The sequence below is a fragment of the Aptenodytes patagonicus genome, chromosome W (genome assembly GCF_965638725.1).
Source record: "Aptenodytes patagonicus chromosome W, bAptPat1.pri.cur, whole genome shotgun sequence".
In the NCBI taxonomy this organism is placed as follows: domain Eukaryota; kingdom Metazoa; phylum Chordata; class Aves; order Sphenisciformes; family Spheniscidae; genus Aptenodytes; species Aptenodytes patagonicus.
Window position 1 is genome coordinate 47243874 of NC_134981.1, and position 27074 is coordinate 47270947.

Genomic DNA, 27074 nt, shown 5'->3' on the forward strand with positions numbered 1-27074 from the left:
GCGTCACCTCCTCCTCTGGCAATATTCCAAAATCTTTGCCCTCTGGCCAATCCATGATCACTTCCAGGATTCCTGGGCGACTGGGGTTTCCTATTCGAGCCCATTGTGTGATCAGTGCGATCCACTTACTCCATGTAGCATCAGTTGCATGATGTGTACAGGGGACCCTCCCTCTGAACATCCAGCCCAGCACCGGCAGTCGGGGTGCCAGGAGGAGCTGTGCTTCAGTACCAACCACTTCTGAAGCAACTCGAACCCCTTCATGTGCTGCCAATATCTCTTTTTCAGTTGGAGTATAGCGGGCCTCGGATCCTCTGTATCCCCGACTCCAAAACCCTAGGGGTCGACCTCGAGTCTCCCCTGGTGCTTTCTGCCAGAGGCTCCAGGTAGGGCCGTTCTCCCCGGCTGCGGTATAGAGTACATTTTTTACATCTTGCCCTGCCCGGACTGGCCCCAGGGCTACTGCATGAACTATCTCCCGTTTAATTTGTTCAAAAGCTTGTCGTTGCTCAGGGCCCCATTTGAAATCGTTCTTCTTCCGGGTCACTTGATAGAGAGGGTTTACAATCAGACTGTAATTTGGAATGTGCATTCTCCAAAAACCCACCACGCCTAAGAAAGCTTGTGTTTCCTTTTTGCTGGTTGGTGGAGACATGGCTGTTATTTTGTTGATCACATCCATTGGGATCTGACGACGTCCATCTTGCCAATTTATTCCTAAAAATTGGATCTCCTGTGCAGGTCCCTTGACCTTATTTTGTTTTATGGCAAAACCGGCCTTCAGCAGGATTTGGACTATTTCCTTCCCTTTTTCAAAGATCTCTCCTGCTGTGTTGCCCCACATGATGATATCATCAATGTATTGCAGGTGTTCTGGAGCTCCACCCTGTTCTAGTGCAGTCTGGATTAGTCCATGGCAAATGGTGGGGCTGTGTTTCCACCCCTGGGGCAGTCGGTTCCAGGTGTACTGGATGCCCCTCCAAGTGAAAGCAAATTGTGGCCTGCACTCTGCTGCCAAAGGGATTGAGAAAAACTCATTAGCAATATCAACTGTGGCATACCACTTGGCTGCCTTTGACTCCAGTTCGTATTGAAGTTCTAGCATGTCTGGCACGGCAGCACTCAGCGGTGGCGTGACTTCATTTAGGCCATGATAGTCTACTGTCAGTCTCCACTCTCCATTAGACTTCCGCACTGGCCATATGGGACTGTTAAAGGGTGAGCGGGTCTTGCTGATCACTCCTTGGCTCTCCAGTCGACGAATCAGCTCATGAATGGGAATCAGGGAGTCTCGGTTGGTGCGATACTGCTGCCGGTGCACTGTGGTGGTAGCGATTGGCACTTGTTGGTCTTCGACCTTCAGCAACCCCACAACAGAGGGGTCCTCCGAGAGACCAGGCAAGGTGGACAGCTGTTTCATTTCTTCTGTCTCCAAGGCAGCTATACCAAAAGCCCACCGGTACCCTTTTGGGTCCTTGAAATACCCTCTCCTGAGGTCGTCTATGCCAAGCATGCACAGAGCATCTGGGCCAGTCACAATGGGGTGCTTCTGCCACCCATTCCCAGTTAGACTCACTTTGGCTTCCAATATAGTTAGCTGTTGGGATCCCCCCGTCACCCCAGAAATACAGATGGGTTCTGTCCCTATATAGCTTGATGGCATTAGGGTACACTGTGCACCGGTGTCTACCAGAGCCTTATACTCCTGTGGGTCTGATGTGCCAGGCCACCGAATCCACACAGTCCAGTAAACCCGGTTGTCCCTTTCCTCCCCCTGGCTGGAGGCAGGGCCCCTCTAATCCTCATCACAGTATTCATTTCTCATTTCTTGTACGTACGAGTCAGAAGTTTCTTCATTAAGTTCAAGAGTAAGATCAGCCCTTCTACTCTCTCTGGGGAACTGCCCGCTGGAAACTGGAGCAGCAATTTTCCTGGAAGAACCTCTTTCTGTGATTGTTTTCCCTTGCAATTCACGTACCCGTGCCCCTAGGGCTGCGGTAGGTTTCCCATCCCACTTCCTCATGTCCTCTCCGTGGTCACGCAGATAAAACCATAGGGTGCCCCGTGGTGTGTACCCTTTATATTCTCTCTCTTGAGCAAAAGAACGCTGACTCCTAATAGCCGAGATACTGGTCCGTACAGGTGGGGAGTAGGACCTATCCTCTCTGAGTTGCTGGATCTCCAGGGACAGTTTTTCGGACAGTTTCTCCACAGCCAAGATGAGGGAGGAAGAAAGACTTTCCTCGTATTGCCGGAGTTGACTAGCCAATTCATCCACTGTTTGTTCCTCTCCATCTTTCCAGGTCATCACTGCCAATGAATTGGCGTATGACGATGGTGAGCTCCTTATAAACTTCCGCCACATGGGTCGTGTGCACTTGACTTCGTCTGGATCTTTGGATAGTTGTTCATTGTTCAGGTCATCATAAATCACCTCCAGCACAGCTAATTCTCTCAGAAACTGGATACCCTTCTCCATGGTGGCCCACTTGCTTGGGTGACATATGACATCTTCCTTAAAGGGATACCTTTCCTTCACGCTTGACAAGAGTTGCCTCCAAAGGCTGAGGATACGTGTCCCTTTTCCAATCGCTTTGTCAATGCCCCCTTCCCTAGAAAGGGATCCCAGCTGCTTGGCTTCCCTACCCTCTACTTCCAGGCTACTGGCCCCATTATCCCAGCATCGGAGCAGCCAAGTGACAATATGCTCACCTGGACGACGGCTGAAATCTTTTCGTATATCTCGCAGCTCACTCAGGGATAGAGATCGGGTGGTCATTGCCTCGTTTATGAGTTCTTTCTCTTCCTCCTCCCTGGTCAGCGGCCGGCTCTCCTCCTCCCGTTCTCGTGATGGCCCTTCTCCAGGGTAGTCGTACAGTTCTTCCTCCGGTTCCCTTTCAGAAGCAGCTTCTTCCTCCCTTACTAAACGAGCCGACTTCCGCTTCCAAAATTTCTTCTTGTGTACAGGGGCGACTGATACCGGCACAGGCTGGTTCTTTGGTTCAGCCACAGGGCGTGTCGCCAGGGTTGGAGTGGCCGCAGTGCATGTCGCCGGGGTTGGAGTGGCCGCAGTGCAAGTGCATGTCACCAGAGTCTGAGTGGCCGCAGGGCCTGTTGCCGGGGTTGGAGTGGCCGCAGTGCATGTCGCCGGGGTCTGAGTGGCTGCAGTGCATGTCGCCGGGGTTGGAGTGGCCGCAGAGCCTGTCGCCGGGGTTGGAGTGGCCGTAGTGCGTGTTGCCCGGGTTTGAGTGGCCGCAGGGCCTGTTGCCGGCGTCTGAGTAGCTGCAGTGCATGTTGCCGGGGTCGGAGTGGCTGCACGGCATGTCGCTGGGGTCGGAGTGGCCGCAGGGCGCGTTGCCCGGGTCTGAGTGGCCGCAGTGCGTGTCGTTTTACTGTCAGAGCCAGAGACCTTCTCTTCCCTTTGAGGGTACTGAATGGTGTTGAACAGGGCTCGGTAGGCATGGGCCAGGCCCCAGCACGTCGCAATGAGCTGCATCTCTCTGGAGTTGCCAGGGTGACAGCATACTTTTTCCAAATATTCTACTAACTTTTCAGGATTCCGCACTTGCTCAGGGGTGAAGTTCCAAAACACTGGGGGTGCCCATTGGCCTAGGTACTTGCCCATCCTATCCCACACACCCTGCCACTCATGACTATCCAGCCTTGGGGCAGATCTCTGGATGATATTCTTAAATTGCTTACCAACTTTAGACAAAACCGAAACAGTATTCCCAAGAAGTATTAATAGAAGTATCTTAACTGCCCAAGGATGCTCAAAATACTGAAAAATTACTGTAATGAAGGAGGACACATCATAGAAGAAGGTAGTGACCCTGCCATTCTGTATTTCCTCCGTAAAAAAACTCTCAGAAAAGTCTCTGTTATTGCTAGTTGTCTCCACGAAATGGTCTCCGTGGTACAGTAACGGCTTCATTGCGAAATTTACATACCACACTAACGTCAAGGTCAATGTTCTAAAAACAAACCTCACAAGCGAGACATTACTATTCACTGCAGACCACAGCAAACTGCAAAACCCAACACCAATCTTTAACATGTACAGCAGGAAAAAGAGCGCGATGCAGATTATACAAATCAATATCGAGAACAGAGAAACCAACATTGTGACCCACAACTATTAACAGATATAAGTTCCTTAATACACTCCGGTTAATCTGTTATTATCTCAAACCCTTCGTGCCCCACGTTGGGCGCCAAAAAGGACTGTCGTGGTTTAATTTCAGTCGGCAACTAAGCACCACGCAGCCGCTCGCTCACTCCCCCCTCCCCCGGTGGGATGGGGGAGAGAACTGGAAGAGCACAAGTGAGAAAAAACTCGTGGGTTGAGATATAAAACAGTTTAATAATTGAAATAAAATGATGATAATAATAATATGATAATAATAATAATACACAAAACAAGTGATGCACAGTGCAATTGCTCACCACCCGCCGACCGATGCCCAGCCAGTCCCCGAGCAGCAGCCCCCCCGGCCAGTTTTCCCCAGTTTATGTACTGAGCATGACGTCCCATGGTATGGAATGTCCCTTTGGCCAGTTTGGCTGTGCCCCCTCCCAGCTTCTTGTGCACCTCCAGCCTTCTCAGTCGGTAGAGCATGGGAAGCTGAAAAGTCCTTGGCTAGTGTATGCACTACCTAGCAACAACTAAAACATCGGTGCGTTATCAACTTTGTTCTCATCCTAAATCCAAAACACTGTACCAGCTACTAGAAAGGAAATTAACTCTATCCCTGCCGAAACCAGGACAACTTGTTTTCCCGCAATGTTTGAGACATTATCTCTTTCAGTCTCTCACAGGGGTCAATGACAAACTTGCAGCTGTCCTCCTGATACATGAGAAACATTAACTGTATACTTCATTACATCCACAGTATGTAAAGAATTTATTTTATTTATGTCACATGCAATTACAATGGACTCAGTAAATTTTAAGTAACAATTGCCGAGGTGAAACATGTACTGTCCCTGTACGCCGTAAGAAGAACGGGCGGGGAAGACGACCGGCCTGGCTGAACGGGGAGCTCTTGCTGGGACTCAGGAAAAAAAGGAGAGTTTACCGCTTGTGGAAGAAGGGGCAGGCGACTCAAGAAGAGTACAGGGATCTCGTTAGGTCGTGCAGAGAGGAAATGAGAAAGGCAAAAGCCCAGCTAGAACGCAATCTGGCCGCTGTCGTTAGAGACAACAAAAAAAGTTTTTACAAATATATTAATGACAAGAAGAGAGCCAAGGAGAATCTCCATCCTTTATTGGATGCAGGGGGGAACATTGTCACCGAGGATGAGGAAAAGGCTGAGGTACTCAGTGCCTTCTTTGCCTCAGTCTTTAACAGGCAGACCAGTTACCCTCAGGGTACTCGGCCCCCTGAGCTGGAAGACAGAGACGGCGAGCAGGATGAACCCCCCATAATCCAAGAGGAAGCAGTCAATGACCTGCTACGCCACCTGGATGCTCACAAGTCTATGGGGCCGGATGGGATCCACCCGAGAGTGTTGAGGGAGCTGGCGGAGGTGCTCGCCAAGCCACTCTCCATCATTTATCAGCAGTCCTGGATGACGGGGGAGGTCCCGGACAACTTCTACAAGAAGGGCCGGAAGGAGGATCCGGGGAACTACAGGCCTGTCAGCCTGACCTCGGTGCCGGGGAAGATTATGGAGCGGTTCATCTTGAGGGCGCTCACAAGGCATGAGCGGGACAACCAGGGGATCCGGCCTAGCCAGCACGGATTCATGAAAGGCAGGTCCTGCTTGACCAACCTGATCTCCTTCTATGACCAGGTGACCCGCCTAGTGGATGAGGGAAAGGCTGTGGATGTGGTCTACCTGGACTTCAGGAAGGCCTTTGACACCATCTCCCACAGCATTCTCCTAGAGAAACTGGCGGCTCACGGCTTAGACAGGTGTACTCTGCGCTGGGTCAAAAACCGGCTGGACGGCCGGGCCCAGAGAGTTGTGGTGAATGGAGTTACATCCAGTTGGTGGCCAGTCACGAGCGGTGTTCCCCAGGGCTCAGTTTTGGGGCCGGTCTTGTTCAATATCTTTATCGATGATCTGGATGAGGGGATCGAGTGCACCCTCAGTAAGTTCGCAGACGACACCAAGTTGGGCGTGAGTGTTGATCTGCTCGAGGGTAGGAAGGCTCTGCAGAGGGACCTGGACAGGCTGGATCGATGGGCCGAGGCCAATTGTATGAGATTCAACAAGGCCAAGTGCCGGGTCCTGCATTTCGGCCACAACCACCCCATGCAGCGCTACAGGCTTGGGGAAGAGTGGCTGGAAAGCTGCCTGTCGGAAAAGGACCTGGGGGTGCTGGTTGACAGCGGGCTGAACATGAGCCGGCAGCGTGCCCAGGCGGCCAAGAAGGCCAATGGCATCCTGGCCTGTATCAGAAATAGTGTGGCCAGCAGGAGTAGGGAAGTGATCGTGCCCCTGTACTCGGCCCTGGTGAGGCCGCACCTCGACTACTGTGTTCAGTTTTGGGCCCCTCACTACAAGAAGGACGTCGAGGTGCTGGAGCGTGTCCAGAGAAGGGCAACGAGGCTGGTGAGTGGTCTGGAGAACAAGTCTTATGAGGAGCAGCTGAGGGAAGTGGGGTTGTTTAGCCTGGAGAAAAGGAGGCTCAGGGGAGACCTCATCGCTCTCTACAACTACCTGAAAGGAGGCTGTAGCGAGGTGGTGGGTGCCGGTCTCTTCTCCCAAGTAACTAGCGATAGGACGAGAGGAAACGGCCTCAAGTTGCGCCAGGGGAGGTTTAGATTGGACGTGAGGAAAAATTTCTTTACTGAAAGAGTGGTTAAACATTGGAACAGGCTGCCCAGGGAAGTGGTGGAGTCCCCATCCCTGGAAGTATTTAAAAGACGAGTAGATGAGGCGCTTAGGGACATGGTTTAGTGGGCATGGTGGTGTTGGGTTGACGGTTGGACTCGATGATCTTAGAGGTCTTTTCCAACCTCAATGATTCTATGATTCTATGATTATTTCCTAGCAATACATTCTTTTTTTCTGCAGTATATTCATAGATTTTCTTTTGTAGAATAGCCAGCATAACTAGCACTTGCTGTCTAGATCCCCAGCTGCAGAAGATTTCTCCTATGTACATAGAGTTTGCTTGAACTTGTTGCTCTATATTTGATATATGGGATTTTGAGATACAGCTCTTTTTGCAACGCTTGAACAGTTCTTGCTTTATCCTGCCTTCATTTGCCTTCTGCTGTTGCTGATTCAGCATGATGATGTCTGTAATATCAGGTCTGATTCCAGCAGTAAATGCTTTGCAATACTGTAAACCAATCTCATATTATTTCATCTACCATGCTTCAAAGTGCATGTATGACTATCTGGTCCCATGAAACAGCAAAATACTGTTCTGTGTATTTGCCCAGTTTCTGTCCATGCTGCTGAAATTTATAGCATACAACTACAATATATAGGTTTATGCACACAAAAAGTTGTTCTATGCCAGAAATGCAGTATCACATTTATCATTAGCGAGAGGAAGTGCACAAAGCACCAGCTGGCTTTCAGTGGAGTATGCAAGTAGAACATTTTCTTTCCACAGAAAGCCCTTTGGCCTTACTTACAAGTTCATAGTTTTCAAACGTTTGAATCCATCAGTAAAAATAATTGCAGTTTCACTCTAGCTTCACAAAAATTATTACATTATTACATATATTACATATACATGTAATACATATACATATACACACATATACATATATTGCATCATATATTACATATAATTACAACGGACGCTGGAGCAGTGTGAGGAGCAGCAGCAGTGGCGGTAGCATGGTGACCACCCAGCAAAAAGCCACGTCCTCTGCTGCTTCTGAGCTGCTAGCACCCGGTAGAACCAATGCAGCCACACAGACAGAGCTCCTGTAAGAGCATGTGACCACCCAGCTTTCAGGCTGCAGGATGTGCATGGGGCTACTCCCAAAGATGGAGGGCAGTAGCAAGCACACTTGTGGGAGGTGTGCACAGGTAGATGAACTGCTCTGCCTGGTGGCCGAGCTTCAGGAGGAGGTGAGCAGACTGAGGAGCATCCGAGAGTCTGAGAGGGAGATTGACCAATGGAGCTGTGCTCTGCCATCTCTGGTACACACAAGCCAACTCACCATGGCGACTACTGAGGTAGGTCCAGTATCTGTTTTGTGCCAGGAGGAAGGTAGCGTTACAAGGGATAGGGAGGGGTGGAAGCAGGTTACTGCATGGAGTTGTCAGAGGAACCCCTCCTTACCCTCTCAGCTACCTTTACAGAATAGGCATGAGGCTCTGGGTATGGTAGATGAAGGACATGATGAGATAGAAGAGGAGGAATCTGTGCAAGTACTCTCACCAAGGTCAGATCAACCAACCCCTCGCATCAAGAGCCGCATTAAGACTAGTGCTGAGAAGAAACAATGGCGAGTTATGGTCATAGGTGACTCCCTCCTGAGCGGAACCGAGGCACCCATCTGCAGACCGGACCCTCTTTTCAAAGAAGTTTCCTGCCTCCCCGGGGCCTGAATCAGGGATGTCACCAGACAACTGATGAGCTTAGTACAGCCTTTGGACTGTTAGCCACTCCTGCTCTTTCACGTGGGTACTAATGACGTTGCAACAAGAAGTCTAAGGTCAGTCAGAAGAGATTTCAGGGTCCTGGGAAGAATGCTAAAGGATTCAGGAGCACAGGTAGTGTCTTCCTCAATCCTCCCAGTAATGGGGAGAGACACTGGAAGAAACAGGTGTGCCCAAGACATCAATACCTGGCTCCAGGACTGGTGCTTCCACCAAAACTTTGTTTTTCATAAGCATGGAAGAGTCTTCAAGGCACAAAGTATGCTGGGGCCTGATGGGATCCACCTGTCCTGATGGGGGAAAAGCTCCTTTGCTCATAAGCTGGCAGGACTGATTGAGAGGGCTTTAAACTAGGATCGATGGGGGAAGGGGATACCATCAGGAGAGCTGAGGGTAAGCCAAGGGTTGGCATGGCACCACCTGAGGGTGTGTCCTGGTTTAGGCTGGGATAGAGTTAATTTCCTTCCTAGTAGCTGGTACAGTGCTGTGTTTTGGATTTAGGAGGAGAACAATGTTGATAACACACCGATGTTTTAGTTGTTGCTAAATAGTGCTTACACTAGTCAAGGACTTTTCAGCTTCCCATGCTCTACCGACTGAGAAGGCTGGAGGTGCACAAGAAGCTGGGAGGGGGCACAGCCAGGACAGCTGACCCAAACTGGCCAAAGGGTCATTCCATACCATGTGACGTCATGCTCAGTACATAAACTGGGGGAAAGCTGGCCGGGGGGGCCGCTGCTCGGGGACTGGCTGGGCATCGGTCGGTGGGTGGTGAGCAATTGCATTGTGCATCACTTGCTTTGTATATTCTTCTTCTTATTATTACTATTATCATTAGTAGTAGTATTTTATTTTATTTCAATTATTAAACTGTTTTTATCTCAGCCCGTGAGTTTTCTCACTTTTACTCTTCCGATTCTCTCCCCCATCCCACCAGGGGAGGGGGGAGTGAGTGAGCGGCTGGGTGGTGCTCAGTTGCCAACTGAGGTTAAACCACGACAGGGTGGCAATGCTAATGGGAGCATTTACACTGCTCCAGGGAACACTGAGGGTTTAGGAGAACATCTGAAATGCTTGTACACCAGTGCACGCAGTATGAGAAACAAACAGCTGCCCCTTTAACCACATTTACAAAGTCTACAGACTGGGTCTTTGGTGTTGGAACCCAATGGAAAATCCTCTAACAGCAGAAATAATCAGAGCTCAGCTGAAGCAAAGTAACACACAACAAGTTATACCAGTGGAGCTCTGGCGTCTATATTTTCTTGCATTTCTACAGAAGCCCAGCAGCTTCACATATATGAACGAAGCCTATTGGGATGCTGTAATATAAAAATAGTTCTATTCCAAGCTATATTGGGTTTGCATGGCAAGGTTTTGGTATGGGGGGGGCCGGTTACAGGGGTGGCTTCTGTGAGAAGCTGCTAGAAGCTGCCCCCATGTCTGACAGAGCCAATGCCAGCCAGCTCCAAGACGGACCCGCTGCTGGCCAAGGCTGAGCCAATCAGCGACGGTGGTAGCACCTCTGTGATAACATATTTAAGAAGGGGTAGAAACTGCTACGCAACAGCAGCCAGAGAGAGGAGTGAGAATATGTGAGAGCAACAACTCTGCAGACACCAAGGTCAGTGAAGAAGGAGGGGAAGGAGGTGCTCCAGGCACCAGAGCAGAGATTCCCCTGCAGCCCGTGGTGAAGACCATGGTGAAACAGGCTGTCCCCCTGCAGCCCATGGAGGTTAATGGTGGAGCAGATATCCACCTGCAGCCCATGGAGGACCCCACGCCGGAGCAGGTGGATGCACCCGAAGGAGGCTGTGACCCCGTGGGAAGCCCACGCTGGAGCAGGTTTGCTGGCAGGACCTGTGACCCCGTGGGGGACCCACGCTGGGGCAGTCTGTTCCTGAAGGACTGCACCCTGTGTAAAGGACCCACACTGGAGCAGTTCATGAAGAACTGCAGCCCGTGGGAAGGACTCAGGTTGGAGAAGTTCATGGAGATCTGTCTCCCGTGGGAGGGACCCCATGCTGGAGCAGGGGAAGAGTGTGAGGAGTCCTTCCCCTGAGGAGGAAGGAGCGGCAGAGACAACGTGTGATGAACTGACCGCAACCCCTATTCCCCGTCCCCCTGCGCCGCCCGGGGGGAGGAGGTAGAGAAAATCAGGAGTGAAGTTGAGCCCAGGAAGAAGGGAGAGGTGGGGGGAAGGTGTTTTAAGATTTAGGGTTTATTTCTCATTACCATACTCTGATTTGATTGGCAATAAATTAATTTCCCCAAGTCAAGCCTGTTTTGCCCGTGACGGTACTTGGTGAGTGATCTCTCCCTGACCTTATCTCGACCCATAAGCCTTTCATTATATTTTCTCTCCCCTATCCAGTTGAGGAGGGGGAATGATAGAGTGGCTTTGGTGGGCATCTGGCGTTCAGCCAGGGTCAACCCACCACAAGTATGTTTTATGGAAACATCCAAACACCTTGGGGTTTATGAAGTTTGCAGGTTAATTGTGCTGGAATTTAAAAACTGTCAAGATTTGTATGCCAATGCATGCAGTATGAAAAACAAACAGGATGAACTGGAAGCATTGGTCAGTTCCCAGAGCTATGATGTCATTGGTATTAGCGAGACTTGGTGGAATGAGTCCCACGACTGGAGTGCTGGGATGGAGGGCTACAGGCTGTTCAGGAGGGATAGGCAGGGCAGGCGAGGTGGAGGTGTCGCACTATACGTAAGGGAGAGGTTTGACTGTACAGCCCTTACAGTTAGCGATGATGTGGTTGAGAGCCTCTGGGTGAGGATCAGGGGGATGGAAAACAAAGCAGATGTCGTGGTGTGTGTCTACTACCGATCGCCCAGCCAGGATGTAAGCACTGATGAGTTATTCTATAGGCAATTAGGAGAAATCTCTGGATCGGTAGCCCTAGTCCTTATGGGAGATTTCAACTTCCCAGACATCAACTGGGAATGCCATACTGCTGTGACGAGCAGGTCTTGGAAATTCTTGAAGTTTGTGGAAGATAACTTCTTGTCACAAGTACTCAGTGAGCCAAGTAGGGAAGGTGCCCTCCTAGACTTGTTATTACTGAATAGAGAAGGACTCGTGGGAGATGTGATGGTAGGCGGCTGTCTTGGCCACAGTGATCACAAAATGGTCGAGTTTAAAATTTTTGGTGTAGTGAGAAAAAAGGTCAGCAGAGTTGCTACCCTGGATTTCAAGAGAGCAAACTTTAAGCTACTCAGGGAGCTAGTTAGCAGAGTCCCCTGGGAATCTGCTTTTGAGGGCTTAGGGGTCCACGAGAGCTGGTCAGTTTTTAAGAAGCACCTTTTAGAAGCACAGGAGCAGGCAATCCCATTGTGTCGAAAGTCAAGCAAGCGGGGCAGAAGACCAGCTTGGCTGAACAGGGAACTCCTCGTGGAACTCAGGAGGAAAAAGAAATTGTACGATCTCTAGAAGCAAGGTCAGGCTTCGCAGGAAGATTACAGAGCTGTGGTCTGCATATGCAGGGAGAAGACACAAAAGGCCAAAGCTCAACTAGAGTTGAAACTGGCCAGTGTTGTGTCAGACAAGAAGTAGGGCTTTTTTAAGTACATTAATAGCAAGAGGAGGCCTAAAGAAAACATTGGACCGATAGTTGTTGAAGATGGTCACCTGACTAATAGGGATGAAGAAAAAGAGGAGGCATTCAATGCTTTTTTTGCCTCAGTCTTTATGAATACTGATAGACCTTGGGCTGCCCGGTCCTCTGACTTTTGGAGGACCATGAGTGCAGGAACAGTGATTTTCCATTTGTGGACACTGAAATTGTAAAGGATCGGCTGTATGAGCTGAATGTTCATAAGTCCATGGGGCCTGATGGGATTCATCCCAGCATACTGAGGGAGCTAGTGGATGTTACAGCAGGACCCCTCTCGATCATCTACCAAAGGTCTTGGGAGTCGGGGGAGGTCCCCGCTGACTGGAAGCTAGCCAACGTTATTCCAATTTACAAGAAGGGCATGAGGGAAGACCCAGGAAACTACAGACCTGTTAGTCTAACCTCAGTTCCTGGAAAAATTATGGAGAAGATCATACTGGGTGCTATTGAAAGGCATTGAAAGAACAACGCAATCCTCAGGCGCAGTCAACATGGGTTCACAAAGGGAAAGTCCTGTTTAACCAATTTGATCTCCTTCTCTGATAAGGTCACGCGCCTAGTGGATGAAGGGAAGGCGGTGGATGGAGTTTTTCTGGATTTTAGTAAGGCTTTTGATACTGCCCCTCGCAGCATCCTTCTGGACAAGTTGTCCAACTGTGGGATGAGCAGGTTCGCGGTGCTCTGGGTGAAGAACTGGCTGAAGGGCAGGGCTCAAAGGGTTGTAGAGAATGGGGCTGCATCTGGCTGGCGACCGGTCACCAGTGGTGTTCCTCAGGGCTCAATCCTAGGGCCAGTTCTGTTCAATATTTTTATCAATGATCTGGATGCGGGAGTTGAATGCACCATTAGCAAGTTTGCTGACGATACCAAACTGGGAGGTGCTGTTGACTCTCTTGAGGGACAAGAGGCCTTGCAGAGGGATCGAGATAGATTGGAGCATTGGGAAATCATCAGTGGCATGAAATTTAACAAGAACAAATGCCGAATTCTGCACCTGGGATGGAGTAACGCTGGGCACAAGTATAGACTGGGAGAGGAGTGGCTGGAGAGCAGCCCTGCAGAAAGGGACCTGGGGGTGCTGGTTGACAGTAGGCTCAATATGAGTAGGCATGTCCTATGAGGAGCGGCTGAGGACTCTGGGTTTGTCTAGTTTGGAGAAAAGGAGACTGAGGGGCAACCTCATTGCTCTCTACAGCTTCCTGAGGAGGGGGAGTGGAGAGGGAGGTGCTGAGCTCTTCTCCCTGGTATCTGGTGACAGGACGCGTGGGAATGGTTCAAAACTGTGTCAGGGGAAGTTCAGACTGGACATTAGGAAGCATTTCTTTACTGAGAGGGTGGTCAAACACTGGAACAGGCTTCCTAGAGAGGTGGTCGATGCCCCAGTCTGTCAGTGTTTAAGAGGCATTTGGACAATGCCTTTAATAACAAGCTTTAACTTTTGGTCAGCCCTGAAGTGGTCAGGCAGTTGGACTAGATGATCGTTGTAGGTCCCTTCCAACTGAACTATTCTATTCTATTCGGGAACAGCAGTGATCCCTATTTAGTGTTTCATCATTTACAAGTGCTGAAATTACTGACACCCTGCATGTGTTTTTAGATCAGATCTTTGCATCATGAACCAGTGGGCAAACACATTTAGTTGTATCACACTACACAAGCCATAGAGTGTATTAATGGGACAAATTTGGCAAGGGGTTGTGTATGCAGCCTTGTTACTTAAACTGGGATTTTGATCTGTTGAAGGTCTAACACACTGCAACTTGACAGTGACTTGCTCTTGTCAGAGATATCCCATCTCATTTGCATCTAACTAGGGTTGTTTTTCTTCTCCATCACTTTTTGTCATAACATCTGTATTAATTTTGCTGTCTCCATGACAATACTTTAGATATACTGGGCCTTTGCCCACATTTCACTACAGGCATAGAAATGCCCCCTGGGAACATCTGAGAGACTCTTTCTCTTCTACTTCCTTTCTGCTTGTTTGAAGACATAAGTGAGCATAGCTCAGTTTTCAACAAAAATTAAAAGGACCAAACATATGTTTTTCTAAATTATATTTTTGCAGCTAGCAAAGAGGAAACTTTGAGTATCATTGATACTGAGTCACATGGAAATGCACTAGGTCACTCCCCAGCTAAAGAAACATATCCACCTCCTCATGTAGAACTAGCTTATAATCTTCATAGTTTACCTGCAATCAAAACAGAAGGAAAAAAGAAGAAAATAAGAAAACAAGAAAGCAAAAAAGGCTTAGTTCTGTTTCATTTAGCCTCTTACATGTATTTCTAGTGTTTGTATAAGCCTTCTTGCACTTTTTAAGGTATATACCTCTGAGAATTAGAAACTGAATATCTCTATTTTATTACTTGAGTTATTTTATAGCCAGCATTCCAGTTGCTTTCTCTCTGTGTTCAAAAACTTAAAAGCTTAAAATTGTCTCTGTGAAGTCTGATGATGCCAATTCCATCAGGATCTCATTAAAACAAACAAAGAAATCCAAGAGTTTACTCATCGCTTAAAAGTGATGCTTTCCATTAGAAAAAGAAACTCTGAGCCTCTGAGTTCAGTCTTCTGCTTATTCCTTAAATTATAAAGGTATTCCTACTTTCTTAACTTCAATTTTATAACACATCTGGTTGGTTTTTTCTTCTCTTTTTGCAGGATGCAGATCTTTTAAACGTCTTTAAGATAAGGATTGCATCTTTCTTTTTTAGCTTGTCTGAGGCTAAGTTAACAAATACCATAATAATTCCAGAGCGTTCTTTATGTCCTCCCTGCAGTCTGTAGTAATAAAGTGATCTTTCTGTCTCAGAGGACCTGGCAGCCCTTCTGCCTTTGTCTCCTAACTAGTCCTCTTTCATTCATTTAGGCTTCCCTTTACAAGGACCACTCTTCAGTGGTGCTGAGTGAAGTATGACCTTGTCAGACCAGCCCCGTGCATTTACTATATAAAATAGCTAGGGTGCCAAGAACTCCAGATCTATTTCAATACAAAGGACAGCAGCATCTCCAGTATATATTTATTTGCTTAAATTAATACAATACATCATACATGCTTTTACTATTGAGATAGAAAGCCAGAAACTAAATATTCACAGATAGTTGGTCCATTTTTTGAGTTGGGGCTTTAAATAGGAACCCAGTGTTCTGTGTGAAATAAATATACACCACATCATTTGCAAAATCTGTTAGGAGTACAAAATGTTAATTCTGTTACATCTTGTTCAGCTAAGCAGACATGACATTTTCAAAACTGTTAATAATTATAAAAAACTTCTTGGAATAATTAATATAGTACTTATATTACTTCTTAACTGTACACTCATAACAGCAGAGTACAGCAGCACCGTATGAAGAGAGAAACCAGAGAATAGCCACTAAACCAATACAGAGTTGTAAAAATGTGAGTGTGGTAGCTTTCCAGTAACTTTCCAAGAACATGTTTTATAGGACACAGCACAGGATAAACTTCTATTCTAATATTATCATAAAGTGTTTTATCCTTTGAGCTGCTGAGCACATAGCACCTGTCTTTGCCTTCACAGACTGGAGGCTGTCCAGCAGCCAGAACTCAGGTTCACAAGGAGATGGCTGAGTCCTGGTGGCCAGACTCAAAACAGCTCAGTCCAAGATTACCTACAACTTCACTTTCTCAGTAAATACATCGTATTTCTTTACCCTCAAATTTTATTAACCCAACTTTTGACTTTTCATCCACCTACTCTGTTCTGTACAGTGTCCTGCAGAATTCTCCCTGCTGCCCTTTACAGCAGAAAAGCCTCTAATTTAACAAACCATGTGCCTTCACTTGCCCAGACTCATTATAGTGTTGCCAATTTACCATTCCTCAGCAAGGCTTCTTGAGCATCTGGTTTGGAAAGCATCTCAGTTGTATGAGTTTGTGGTCACTCTTATTTGCTCTGATGCTCTCCAAGAGGATGAAGTTAGGCTTCATATAATAATGCAGGGAAATGGTATGGATGTGATTTAATATAGACATGGTGGAGACTGGTCTTTAATTTAATGTGTTATCACAAGCTGAAAACCCAAATAGCAGAGAAGAGTCAGATAGATACTTTTTTTTTCCCATGACATTGCAAGAAAAAGGTAGATAGACTCAGATTAGGAAGGAGGAAAAAAGACAATGAGTGTCCCAAGGTCCAGGACACAGGCAATGTCTCTACAGGACTTCTGGGCCTCTATTCAAAGCAAAATAAGGAAGCTAATCCTTCGAAAATGGGAAATAACTTGGTTATGAGAGCAAATTTCTATAAAGCATTTTCAAAGCTATTAAAAAACAAAGGCTGTTACTCTCTGTTCCCAAAATGGTGCCAATGTAAATAGTGTGAAAATAACTTTGGTTATATATGGTTATAATAACTTTTGGTTATATATTTTGAAAAGCAAGGTGCTTCACAATGAAGGCTCTTATTTCACTTGGGGCCTCTTTATAAGTGTCTTAGACCCAGCTGTATTATGTTCTGCAGTAGGGAGGACTATCATCTAATCCTTTTGCTTGGGTCACTTGGCACTGCCTCCTTATCTCAGTAATGGTTTTGTTTGCAATTCCTCTGACTGGTCACTTACAGTTTTAGATGAGTTCTTTACTACTCTAACATAAATTAGCTGTGGGTGCTTGTGAATTAGCTTAGTGTGACTATGTGACCGGGCACAGTCTCAAGGCCTCATTGTAATGAAATATTCTCCACTTTCTAGGAAGAATGCAAGAAAAGGGATTTACATTACGAATTATTCCCAAATATCATTGCCATTCTGGGGACCTCTACTCCTTTCTACCTGGATGTATGTTGTTGATAGTTGCTTTTGCTCCAATGAGAAGTGGGATTGTAGAAGTGGATAAATTGGCTGCAGTGAAGGTGTGGTTGAAAGTGTTTGGGTTAACCATTCAGACAACCCAGAATTGTTTGCAGTGAGTTCCTTTCCTGAGGAAACCTCTGACACTTTCCCTTATGAGGTCTGTAAGGGAATTCTGGACTGCATACTTCCAGTAGATGTCATTTTTGTGGTTATGATGTTATCTGCTGGGAGTTGAGCTCTGCTGAAAATGTGTCCTTTGTTCCATTTGCCTGGAATGCTCTTGATATGTAACCATTTGTCTCTTTCTTGATAAGGATTGTCTAGCTGTCCTGTAACACTTTCCAATTTATAGACAACAGGGCTATACAAGGGCTGCATGCCTTTCTGCTCTACCCACTGAAGTGGCTTGCTAAGTTCAACTCATCTGCATGACCACCATTATAGAAATTGCAACCAGGTTCGACTTTTATTATAGGAACTTATATGGCTGCAAAGGTGGAGTGGACTGATCTTGAATGGTGCACAGCTGGGAACTACATCACCTTGAGAGAGACATTTCTGAGAGTCAGTGGCTCCCAGCTCTTGGCTGTATACGTTCTAAAATAGGAGCTTTTGTCAGGCAGAGGCAATATATTGCCAAGAAGGTAACTGAAGGACTTGTTCCCATTTCTAAAAGACAGTTTCCTAGACTGAATTCATGATGAATTGCTACCTGATCATTTCCCTTCTAGACTGAGAAAGAATGCAGTTGTACACATTATTCCTGAAAGTTTTCTGATTCTTCTGCTTGACCACAATGTTTTCCTTGAAAGATGGCTCCTTTTTCAAGAGGAGTTATCTTGCAGTGGAAGCAAGGAAGTTGAATGTATATGATAAAACAGTTCATCACTGAAAAAACATGGCTATGTACCTCTGAAATATACCTCATTTTGAAAGACATCATTCATTCTAGTCCTAAAGTGACCTACATTCCACATCAACTTGGTATACCCTTTTTATTTTAAAAAAGTATGTACATCAGCTGTAGAGTTATTTACATTTAGAAGAGTGATCTGTACGTTAAAGCTTCTTATATCAATAGCTTTCTCTGCTCTTCATTCAGAATCTATTATGCTGTGTTTGAGCCCTGAAAAATGAAACCATCTTCTGCAACCTCGGACTACACAAACCCAGTTTTATATGATGAATAAGGACTATTGCCTTGTGAATGCTGATTAACTGGTAGGTGCGAGAATTACTTCCGTAAGGCGAGAGGTTTCTTATAATGGCAGAGAGCTGCAGCTACAGGCCTCTAGCCTTAGCAAGCCATAAGTATATGACTTAATATTTAATTATAACTTGCTATATATTGAGCATGATGATAACAAGGTATTTCAAATCAAGATCTTGGCAGGTAAGTGAAGAACAAAGTAATATTTGGAAATGATGTACCATAGGCGGGAGTGTTGATCTGCTCGAGGGTAGGAAGGCTCTGCAGAGGGACCTGGACAGGCTGGATCGATGGGCCGAGGCCAATTGTATGAGATTCAACAAGGCCAAGTGCCAGGTCCTGCACTTGGGCCACAACCACCCCATGCAGCGCTACAGGCTTGGGGAAGAGTGGCTGGAAAGCTGCCTGTCGGAAAAGGACCTGGGGGTGCTGGTTGACAGCCGGCTGAACATGAGCCGGCAGTGTGCCCAGGCGGCCAAGAAGGCCAATGGCATCCTGGCCTGTATCAGAAATAGTGTGGCCAGCAGGAGTAGGGAAGTGATCGTGCCCCTGTACTCGGCCCTGGTGAGGCCGCACCTCGACTACTGTGTTCAGTTTTGGGCCCCTCACTACAAGAAGGACGTCGAGGTGCTGGAGCTTGTCCAGAGAAGGGCAACGAAGCTGGTGAAGGGTCTGGAGAACAAGTCTCATGAGGAGCGGCTGAGGGAACTGGGGTTGTTTAGCCTGGAGAAAAGGAGGCTGAGGGGAGACCTCATTGCTCTCTACAACTACCTGAAAGGAGGTTGTAGCGAGGTGGGTGCCGGTCTCTTCTCCCAAGTAACTAGCGATAGGACGAGAGGAAACGGCCTCAAGTTGCGCCAGGGGAGGTTTAGATTGGACGTGAGGAAAAATTTTTTTACTGAAAGAGTGGTTAAACATTGGAACAGGCTGCCCGGGGAAGTGGTGGAGTCCCCATCCCTGGAGGTATTTAAAAGACGAGTAGATGAGGCACTTAGGGACATGGTTTAGTGGGCATGGTGGTGTTGGGTTGACGGTTGGACTCGATGATCTTAGAGGTCTTTTCCAACCTCAATGATTCTATGATTCTATGATATATATAAGTTTTAACCTTTTGAGCTGGGATGTCAAAATGACGTAGGCATAATTAAACTACTTATTAAATCTTTATTTCCTTAAAAGCAACAGGATGGCTTGGGGCTGTTTGTCGTATATCTTGAAGATGCAGGAATTAAGGCACTGGTCAAACTATTCATGCAATTAATGGAATGTGCTTAATGGAATGTGCTTTTATGAACATATAATTGTGTATATATATATTTGTTATGAACATATAGTTGTATGGGAATCAGAGGATGAAAAGTTGGGAATGACTCATTAAAAACTGCATTAATAGAATTCTTCTGAAAGGCCTGGAGCTTACTGGTCAAGCCACGTTAATAAGGGAAAATTTCCGACTCAGTTAAGAGGAAATCTAAAAACAGTTTTCCTCTGCGAGGTACTGCTTGCTCTGTAAGGGCTCTTTTTTGGCATCCCTTCTAAAATAAAATCTGATCGGACCTGGGAATTTCAAAATCATCCTTGCTAGCCAAGATAAACGGCAAAAATTACATCATTTTCTCAATGAAATTACTCTTATTGCTTTATGTGTAATTACAGCAAGACTTGCAAATGCTACACGCTGCTGATGATGATTAAATGTATTGGTCTGAGCAGACAGTAGAACAAAATGTCAATGCAGTTCATGCTATTTCACTTGAAGAATTCCTGAATACTCCCATACTGACTGAAACATAGCAAAACATGAACATTCCTTGTGCCAGAGGAAAAGATTCTGTGACCATAAAAAATTCCAGTCCTTTCAAAGCCTTGCAGAGTTGCACTTCACTATCTCACAAGACGTTAGCATTTCTTCTTAATTTGTTTCCCATTTCTCATTGTAAGTGGTTGAACTAAAACAGTAACTTCAGCAAATGAAAGTGCTTGGATTGTGTTAGTTCTGAGAGTGACAGCACTTTCATGCACACCATACTTAACAGTACTCTTGCTTATACTGTGAAATACTTAGCATTTTCAGATTTTTTGAGACCTATGGTTAGAAAAGTTCATATATATTTAGTCAGATAATAAATCAAACACTAAAGTATGTTGCTTTTTTATAACTAGAAAATTGTGTATAAGTCTCTACCACCCCAGATAAAGGAAAATAAACTTCTGTACCCACCCCATTGTCTGCTTTTACATCAATTGGATAAGTATAAAAATGTTAGTGTTCAATATCTATTGCATTTCTTGGTGACCTTGGACTCCTTTATTCTTTTAATGTACATGTTTTACCTTAAATTATTTTTATTCATTTGGCTTGTTTATTTCTAAAGACTACTACAAACTTCCAGGCTTTGGTAAATTACAGTTCATGCTAAAAGCTATCTGGTTCCAATTTTCCAGCTGTTTTAAAATGTCCATTTAAACGCCTATAAGCATTGTTTGTTTTTCCATTTTTCTTTCCAGTAATTCTTTCAAACTCTTGTTCCTGTGTTTGAAATACAAGTAATCAGAGAGAGAATGGCCAAGTCTGGCCTTTTCAAAGGATCTAAAGCTGAGGCGTTCTTTGCTGTTTGCAAGGTCTCTCTCTCCTTGGCTCTCCTGTTTGTCCGAATTTCCTATTCTCTTCTCCAATCCTCCCTCACTTAGCATTTCTTCCTTCTCATTGCAGTCCTTCATCATGCACTCAGGTTTGCCAGACAGATCTTGAGCCACGTACAGCTTGTTCTTGTCGTGATGGTACATGCCAGGGTTGTAATGCTCTGTCTCATAGCAGTTGTCTTCCTCTTCTTCCTGGCATGCGGTTCCCTTGGCACTCTCACCATCCGAATGAAATGAGATTCCCTTCCCTTGGCTTTTCTGGGAAAGATCAAAGGGTTCTTCCTGTTCCAAGCTTCTCAAGATATTTGTCTGGGACAGAGAAATTCTTCTTCCAAAACCTTGTAGTGGTTGAGGGGGGAGAAAAGGAACAATTTATATACAGCAAATTTTATTATGTGATACATGGTTAAAAAACATGACATGGCCTTCTATTTAATATTTTACCTTTGTCTTCCACCCAGCTATTTCCAACTACTTTACTGTTTACATCTCATGGCATCTCCTTTGAGATGTTGTTAAAAGAAGTACTATCGTATCCACTTCACAGCCAGGTCAGGACACACAAAACATTGTGCTGTACATGCCAGGCACTTGATGAGAGAGCTAGGAATAAAAGTGAAGTGTCCTGGCCTCTTGTAAACTATTTTTGCCAGTGAACCTACCCACTTCCTCCTTCCTATTTTTTTTTTTAAATTAACACTTTGATCTAAATCATCACATGCCATAATCAAAGTCCCAGGTTTTGTACATTTTTTTCCAGGGGAGTGAAAGAGATTAAAAACATGTTAACATATTTGTTCTATGGACCCTCTGGTTCAAAGTTACTACTTTTTGGGTAGGAATTGGTTAGATGGTCGCATCCAGAGGGTAGTGGTCAATGGCTCAATGTCCAGATGGAGATTGGTGACGAGTGGCATCCCGCAGGGGTCCGTATTGGGACCGGTACTGTTTAATATCTTCATCAATGACATAGACAGTGGGATCGAGTGCACCCTCAGCAAGTCTGCAGATGACACCAAGCTGAGTGGTGCGGTCGACACGCCTGAGGGACGGGATGCCATCCAGAGGGACCTGGACAAGCTTGAGAAGTGGGCCCGTGTGAACCTCATGAGGTTCAACAAGGCCAAGTGCAAGGTCCTGCCCCTGGGTCGGGGCAACTCCCAGTATCAATACAGGCTGGGGGATGAAGGGATTGAGAGCAGCCCTGCCGAGAAGGACTTGGGGGTTCTGGTGGATGAAAAGCTGGACATGAGCCAGCAATGTGCGCTCGCAGCCCAGAAGGCCAACCATATCCTGGGCTGCATCAGAAGAAGCGTGGCCAGCAGGTCGAGGGAGGTGATTCTGCCCCTCTACTCTGCTCTGGTGAGACCCCACCTGGAGTACTGCGTCCAGCTCTGGGGCCCTCAGCATAAGAAAGACACGGACCTGTTGGAGTGGGTCCAGAGGAGGGCCACGAAAATGATCAAGGGGAAGGAACACCTCTCCTATGAGGAAAGGCTGAGAGAGTTGGGGTTGTTCAGCCTAGAGAAGTGTCCTGGTTTCGGCAGGGATAGAGTTAATTTCCTTCCTAGTAGCTGGTACAGGGCTGTGTTTTGGATTTAGGATGAGAACAAAGTTGATAACGCACCGATGTTTTAGCTGTTGCTAGGTAATGCTTACACTAGCCAAGGACTTTTCAGTTTTCCATGCTCTACCGACTGAGAAGGCTGGAGGTGCACAAGAAGCTGGGAGGAGGGGCACAGCCAAACTGGCCAAAGAAACATTCCATACCATGTGACGTCATGCTCAGTACATAAACTGGGGAAAGCTGGACGGGGGGACCCCTGCTCGGGGACTGGCTGGGCATCGGTCGGCGGGTGGTGAGCAATTGTACTGTGCATCATTTGCTTTGTGTATTATTATTATTATATTATTATTATTTTCATTTTATTTCAATTATTAAACTGTTTTTTATCTCAACCCACGAGTTTTTCTCACTTGTGCTCTTCCAATTCTCTCCCCCATCCCACCGGGGTCGGGGGGGAGTGAGCGAGCGGCTGCGTGGTGCTTAGTTGCCGACTGAGGTTAAACCACGACAAGAAGAGAAGTCTCTGGAGAGACCTTATTGCAGCCTATCAGTACTTAAAGGGGGCTTACAAAAAAGATGGTGGCAGACTTTTTAGCAGGGCCTGTTGTGACAGGACAAGGGGGAATGGCTTTAAACTAAAGGGGGGGGTAGATTTAGACTAGATATAAGGAAGAAATTTTTTACGCTGAGGGTGGTGAAACACTGGCACAGGTTGCCCAGAGAGGTGGTGGATGCCCCATCCCTGGAAACATTCAAGGTCAGGTTGGACGGGGCTCTGAGCAACCTGATCTAGTTGAAGATGTCCCTGCTTATTGCAGGGGGGTTGGACTAGATGACCTTTAGAGGTCCCTTCCAACCCAAACTATTCTGTGATTCTATGATTCTACTTTAAAAATGAAAACACAGTCATGTCTCATCAGTCTATGACCTCCACTCTCCTTGATTTTTGCTCACTCATCTAGTGCCACTGAAAAGCTATATGCACTAGACAGTGCTTCAGCTTGAAGAAATCATTATAATCAAATTATGATTTTGAGTTGTGCAGCATAAATCTGAGTGTGGTCCTGGATCTAGTTTATCTTAATATTTGTCAGAGCGTCTCCTTTCTGTTCCTCTTGCTGGAAACCCAGACATCACTCAGGAGTCATCTGTGGACTTAAATGTGCAATGCTACAGGCTTGGGGAGGAGTGGCTGGAAAGCTGTCTGGCGGAAAAGGACCTGGGGGTGCTGGTCGACAGCTGGCTGAACATGAGCCGGCAGTGTGCCCAGGCGGCCAAGAAGGCCAATGGCATCCTGGCCTGTATCAGAAATAGTGTGGCCAGCAGGAGTAGGGAAGTGATCGTGCCCCTGTACTCGGCCCTGGTGAGGCCGCACCTCGACTACTGTGTTCAGTTTTGGGCCCCTCACTACAAGAAGGACGTCGAGGTGCTGGAGCGTGTCCAGAGAAGGGCAACGAGGCTGGTGAGGGGTCTGGAGAACAAGTCTCATGAGGAGCGGCTGAGGGAACTGGGGTTGTTTAGCCTGGAGAAAAGGAGGCTCAGGGGAGACCTCATCGCTCTCTACAACTACCTGAAAGGAGGCTGTAGCGAGGTGGGTGCCGGTCTCTTCTCCCAAGTAACTAGCGATAGGACGAGAGGAAACGGCCTCAAGTTGCGCCAGGGGAGGTTTAGATTGGACGTGAGGAAAAATTTTTTTACTGAAAGAGTGGTTAAACATTGGAACAGGCTGCCCAGGGAAGTGGTTGAGTCCCCATCCCTGGAGGTATTTAAAAGACCTGTAGATGAGGCGCTTAGGGACATGGTTTAGTGGGCATGGTGGTGGTGGGTTGACGGTTGATCTTAGAGGTCTCTTCCAACCTCAATGATTCTATGTGCTCTGACCATCAGGATGCACAGAAGAAGATTCAGACACTGCAGGCATAGTCCATCTTAATTAAAAGAAAGATGACAGTACTGGGGTGAGGATTTTACCCAATAGCAAAAATTTATGAGAGCCACTATTTTACTTGCTTAGTTTTGGGTTGTTTTTTTCCTCAGTAATTGAATACAGTTTCTGCAGGATTTATGCAGCCTCACTAGATACAGCTGCTACTTTGCAACAGGTTGTATTTGTTAAAATGGTTCATGAGCAGGTGGCAGCCCTCACAAATTGTCTTATGTCTGATAAGCGTTAAGGGCTGAAGAATCTCTGTACACTGAAAAGCACTTAGGCTGTCTTCAATTACAAGTAATTGTGTAACTATGATGGTGCTGTAGGAGATTTACAGGAAAAAAAGAGCCATTTATACTATTATCTGTTAGGATCTTTGTAAATTTTATCCCAAATATCATTAGAGTATGTGTTTTCCATATGTGCTAGGCTGCCCTAAAGCCTGAATTTGAGGAACACCAAGAAATCTTACCCATGAAGGAGTTATTTATCCAGAAAGTCTTAACAAACAAAATATCTTGGATACTCAAACTCTTAAAACAATCCCCCCTAATGCCCCCACTTCTTAAGACAGCATTGGCATGTGTGCACACGTGAGGCTGATATTAGGAAGTGTATGTGTTGGGCGAGAGGTAGGAAATGCTTTGCAGGATACCCTGAGTGGTCAAAAATCCATATACTTTGAGATGAGGGAGGAGCGCCTCCTCTTGTCCACATGCTTCTTTGTAAATTGGGTCTGAGCTTATGGCCTTGTTGTGGTTTAACCCCAGCCGGCAACTAAGCACCACACAGCCACTCGCTCACTCCCCCAGCCCCGGTGGGATGGAGGAGAGAATAGGAAGGGTAAAAGTGAGAAAACTCATGGGTTGAGATAAAGACAGTGTAATAGGCAAAGCAAAAGCCAAGCATGCAAGCAAGGCAAAACAAGGAATTCATTCACTCCTTCCCATCGGCAAGCAGGCGTTCAGCCATCTCCAGGAAAGCAGGGCTCCATCACGCGTAACGGTGACTTGGGAAGACAAACGCCATCACTCCGAATGTCCCCCCTCCCTTCTTCTTCCCCCAGCTTTATATGCTGAGCATGACGTCACATGGTATGGAATATCCCTTTGTTCAGTTGGGGTCAGCTGTCCCGGCTGTGTCTCCTCCCAACTTCTTGTGCATCCCCAGCCTACATCCTGGTGGGGTGGGGTGAGGAGCAGAAAAGGCCTTGACTCTGTGTAAGCACTGCTCAGCAGTAACGAAAATATCCCTGTGTTATCAAGTTTCCAGCACAAATCCAAAACAGAGCCCCATACAAGCTACTATGAAGAAAATTAACTCTATCCTAGTCAAAACCAGCACAGGCCTTTATCTAACATCAGCTATTTCAATACATCACAGAATAAACATATTTTAAGCAGAAAGGCTCTTGGATGTAGAGCCATTCAGGCTTCCATTTCCATTCCAGACTAGAATCCAATAAGCAGTGAACAAGACCCGTGAAATCTAGATTTTTTGCTTCTGTCAGCTTGTATTTACGATTTATCCCCATGTTTTAAACCATGGGGATGTACCTCAAACATGAGAGAAAAACTATAAACTCCTAACCAGATGTGCCTGGGGAAAAATGTCTGCTTGTTCATGGCTGCTAGGCTGTGGTCTATCAACATCTGGGAATCATCCCCCCCTCAAACTGTAAAATTTATTAAAAAATAATGGAACTACACCCTCAGTCAGGAAGATCAGTGCCATTTCAGCCATGTATCATTCCCCTGGTCAACTACATGTGCCACAGTCTCACTAAGGCTGAGTCTCCACCAGCTCACTCCCGTTTGTGTCTCAGGGATACCCATATGCTGGGAGAAGCTCTGTGGTGCTGTGGATATTGCACCTTCCCCACAGTAATGGGCAGCCCTGGGCTTAAGTACAAGAATGTTAGGTATGGCTTGATAAATCCTCTGCTCTAACACTACTGACTATATTTTCCCTAACGCTTGGCAACAGCAACTTAGTGCACTAAAATTATTTCCTTTGTGCTCACAAGTACTGTCTCATTTTCTCTCCATCTACTACTCTGTCTTGGTCTGTACCTCTGTGTCATCAGATATCTAGTCTGAAAGGTCTCTGAGACAAGCGTCACTACCTTGGGGATCTCTGAACTATAGCACTGGAGTAATATAGATAGTTAATAACAACCTCCCAGGCTTATGGGATTCAATCTCTTCCAATCGCATTGGATCTATGGTATGAGATCGTAGATCTGTGGTACAAAGCCCATTTGGGTTTACTGATATGCGCCTTCAAACCTCTCAGAGAATAACTGAAAAATATTACCTTGAGAATTAAAACCTCTTTCCATGACGCTGTGTTTGACTTTCATGTGCCTGGTTAGGTTCCCCTTCAAGGTGAATTTGCTGGGACAGTAGAGGCACTTGAAAGGCTTACTGTCTGAGTGCAAGTGCATGTGTCCCATTAAATTGTGCATTCTGTTAAATTCCTTTCCACACAGCTGTCAAAAACAGTAAAAATGAAAATTATTTTTTCGTAGGGGTACCTCCAAGGAGAACATTTTAAAAGGAAATAGAACCTAGCCTTCTCAACTTGAACCCTGGCAGCTTCTGGCTGCAATTTGTTTTTCAAAGATACAGGCAAAAAACCTACAGACAAGAATATGCGGTTGAGTTTGATCTATCCTAGCCTTCTGCACTGCTGTCAT

At 46.3% G+C, this 27074-nt stretch overlaps 1 protein-coding gene across 1 annotated transcript in view; it reads right to left on the bottom strand.

Moving 5' to 3' along the window:
- Positions 1 to 20402: 20402 nt before the first annotated feature.
- LOC143171936 (zinc finger protein 366-like) overlaps positions 20403 to 27074 on the bottom strand; it is a 36007-nt gene continuing 29335 nt past the window's right edge. The window contains exons 5-6 of the mRNA XM_076361123.1: positions 26693 to 26867; positions 20403 to 21217 (exon numbers count right to left, since the gene is read on the bottom strand). Of these exons, the coding sequence (XP_076217238.1) occupies positions 20700 to 21217; positions 26693 to 26867 (693 nt within the window). The 3' untranslated portion in view covers positions 20403 to 20699. The remainder of the gene's footprint in view (positions 21218 to 26692; positions 26868 to 27074) is intronic.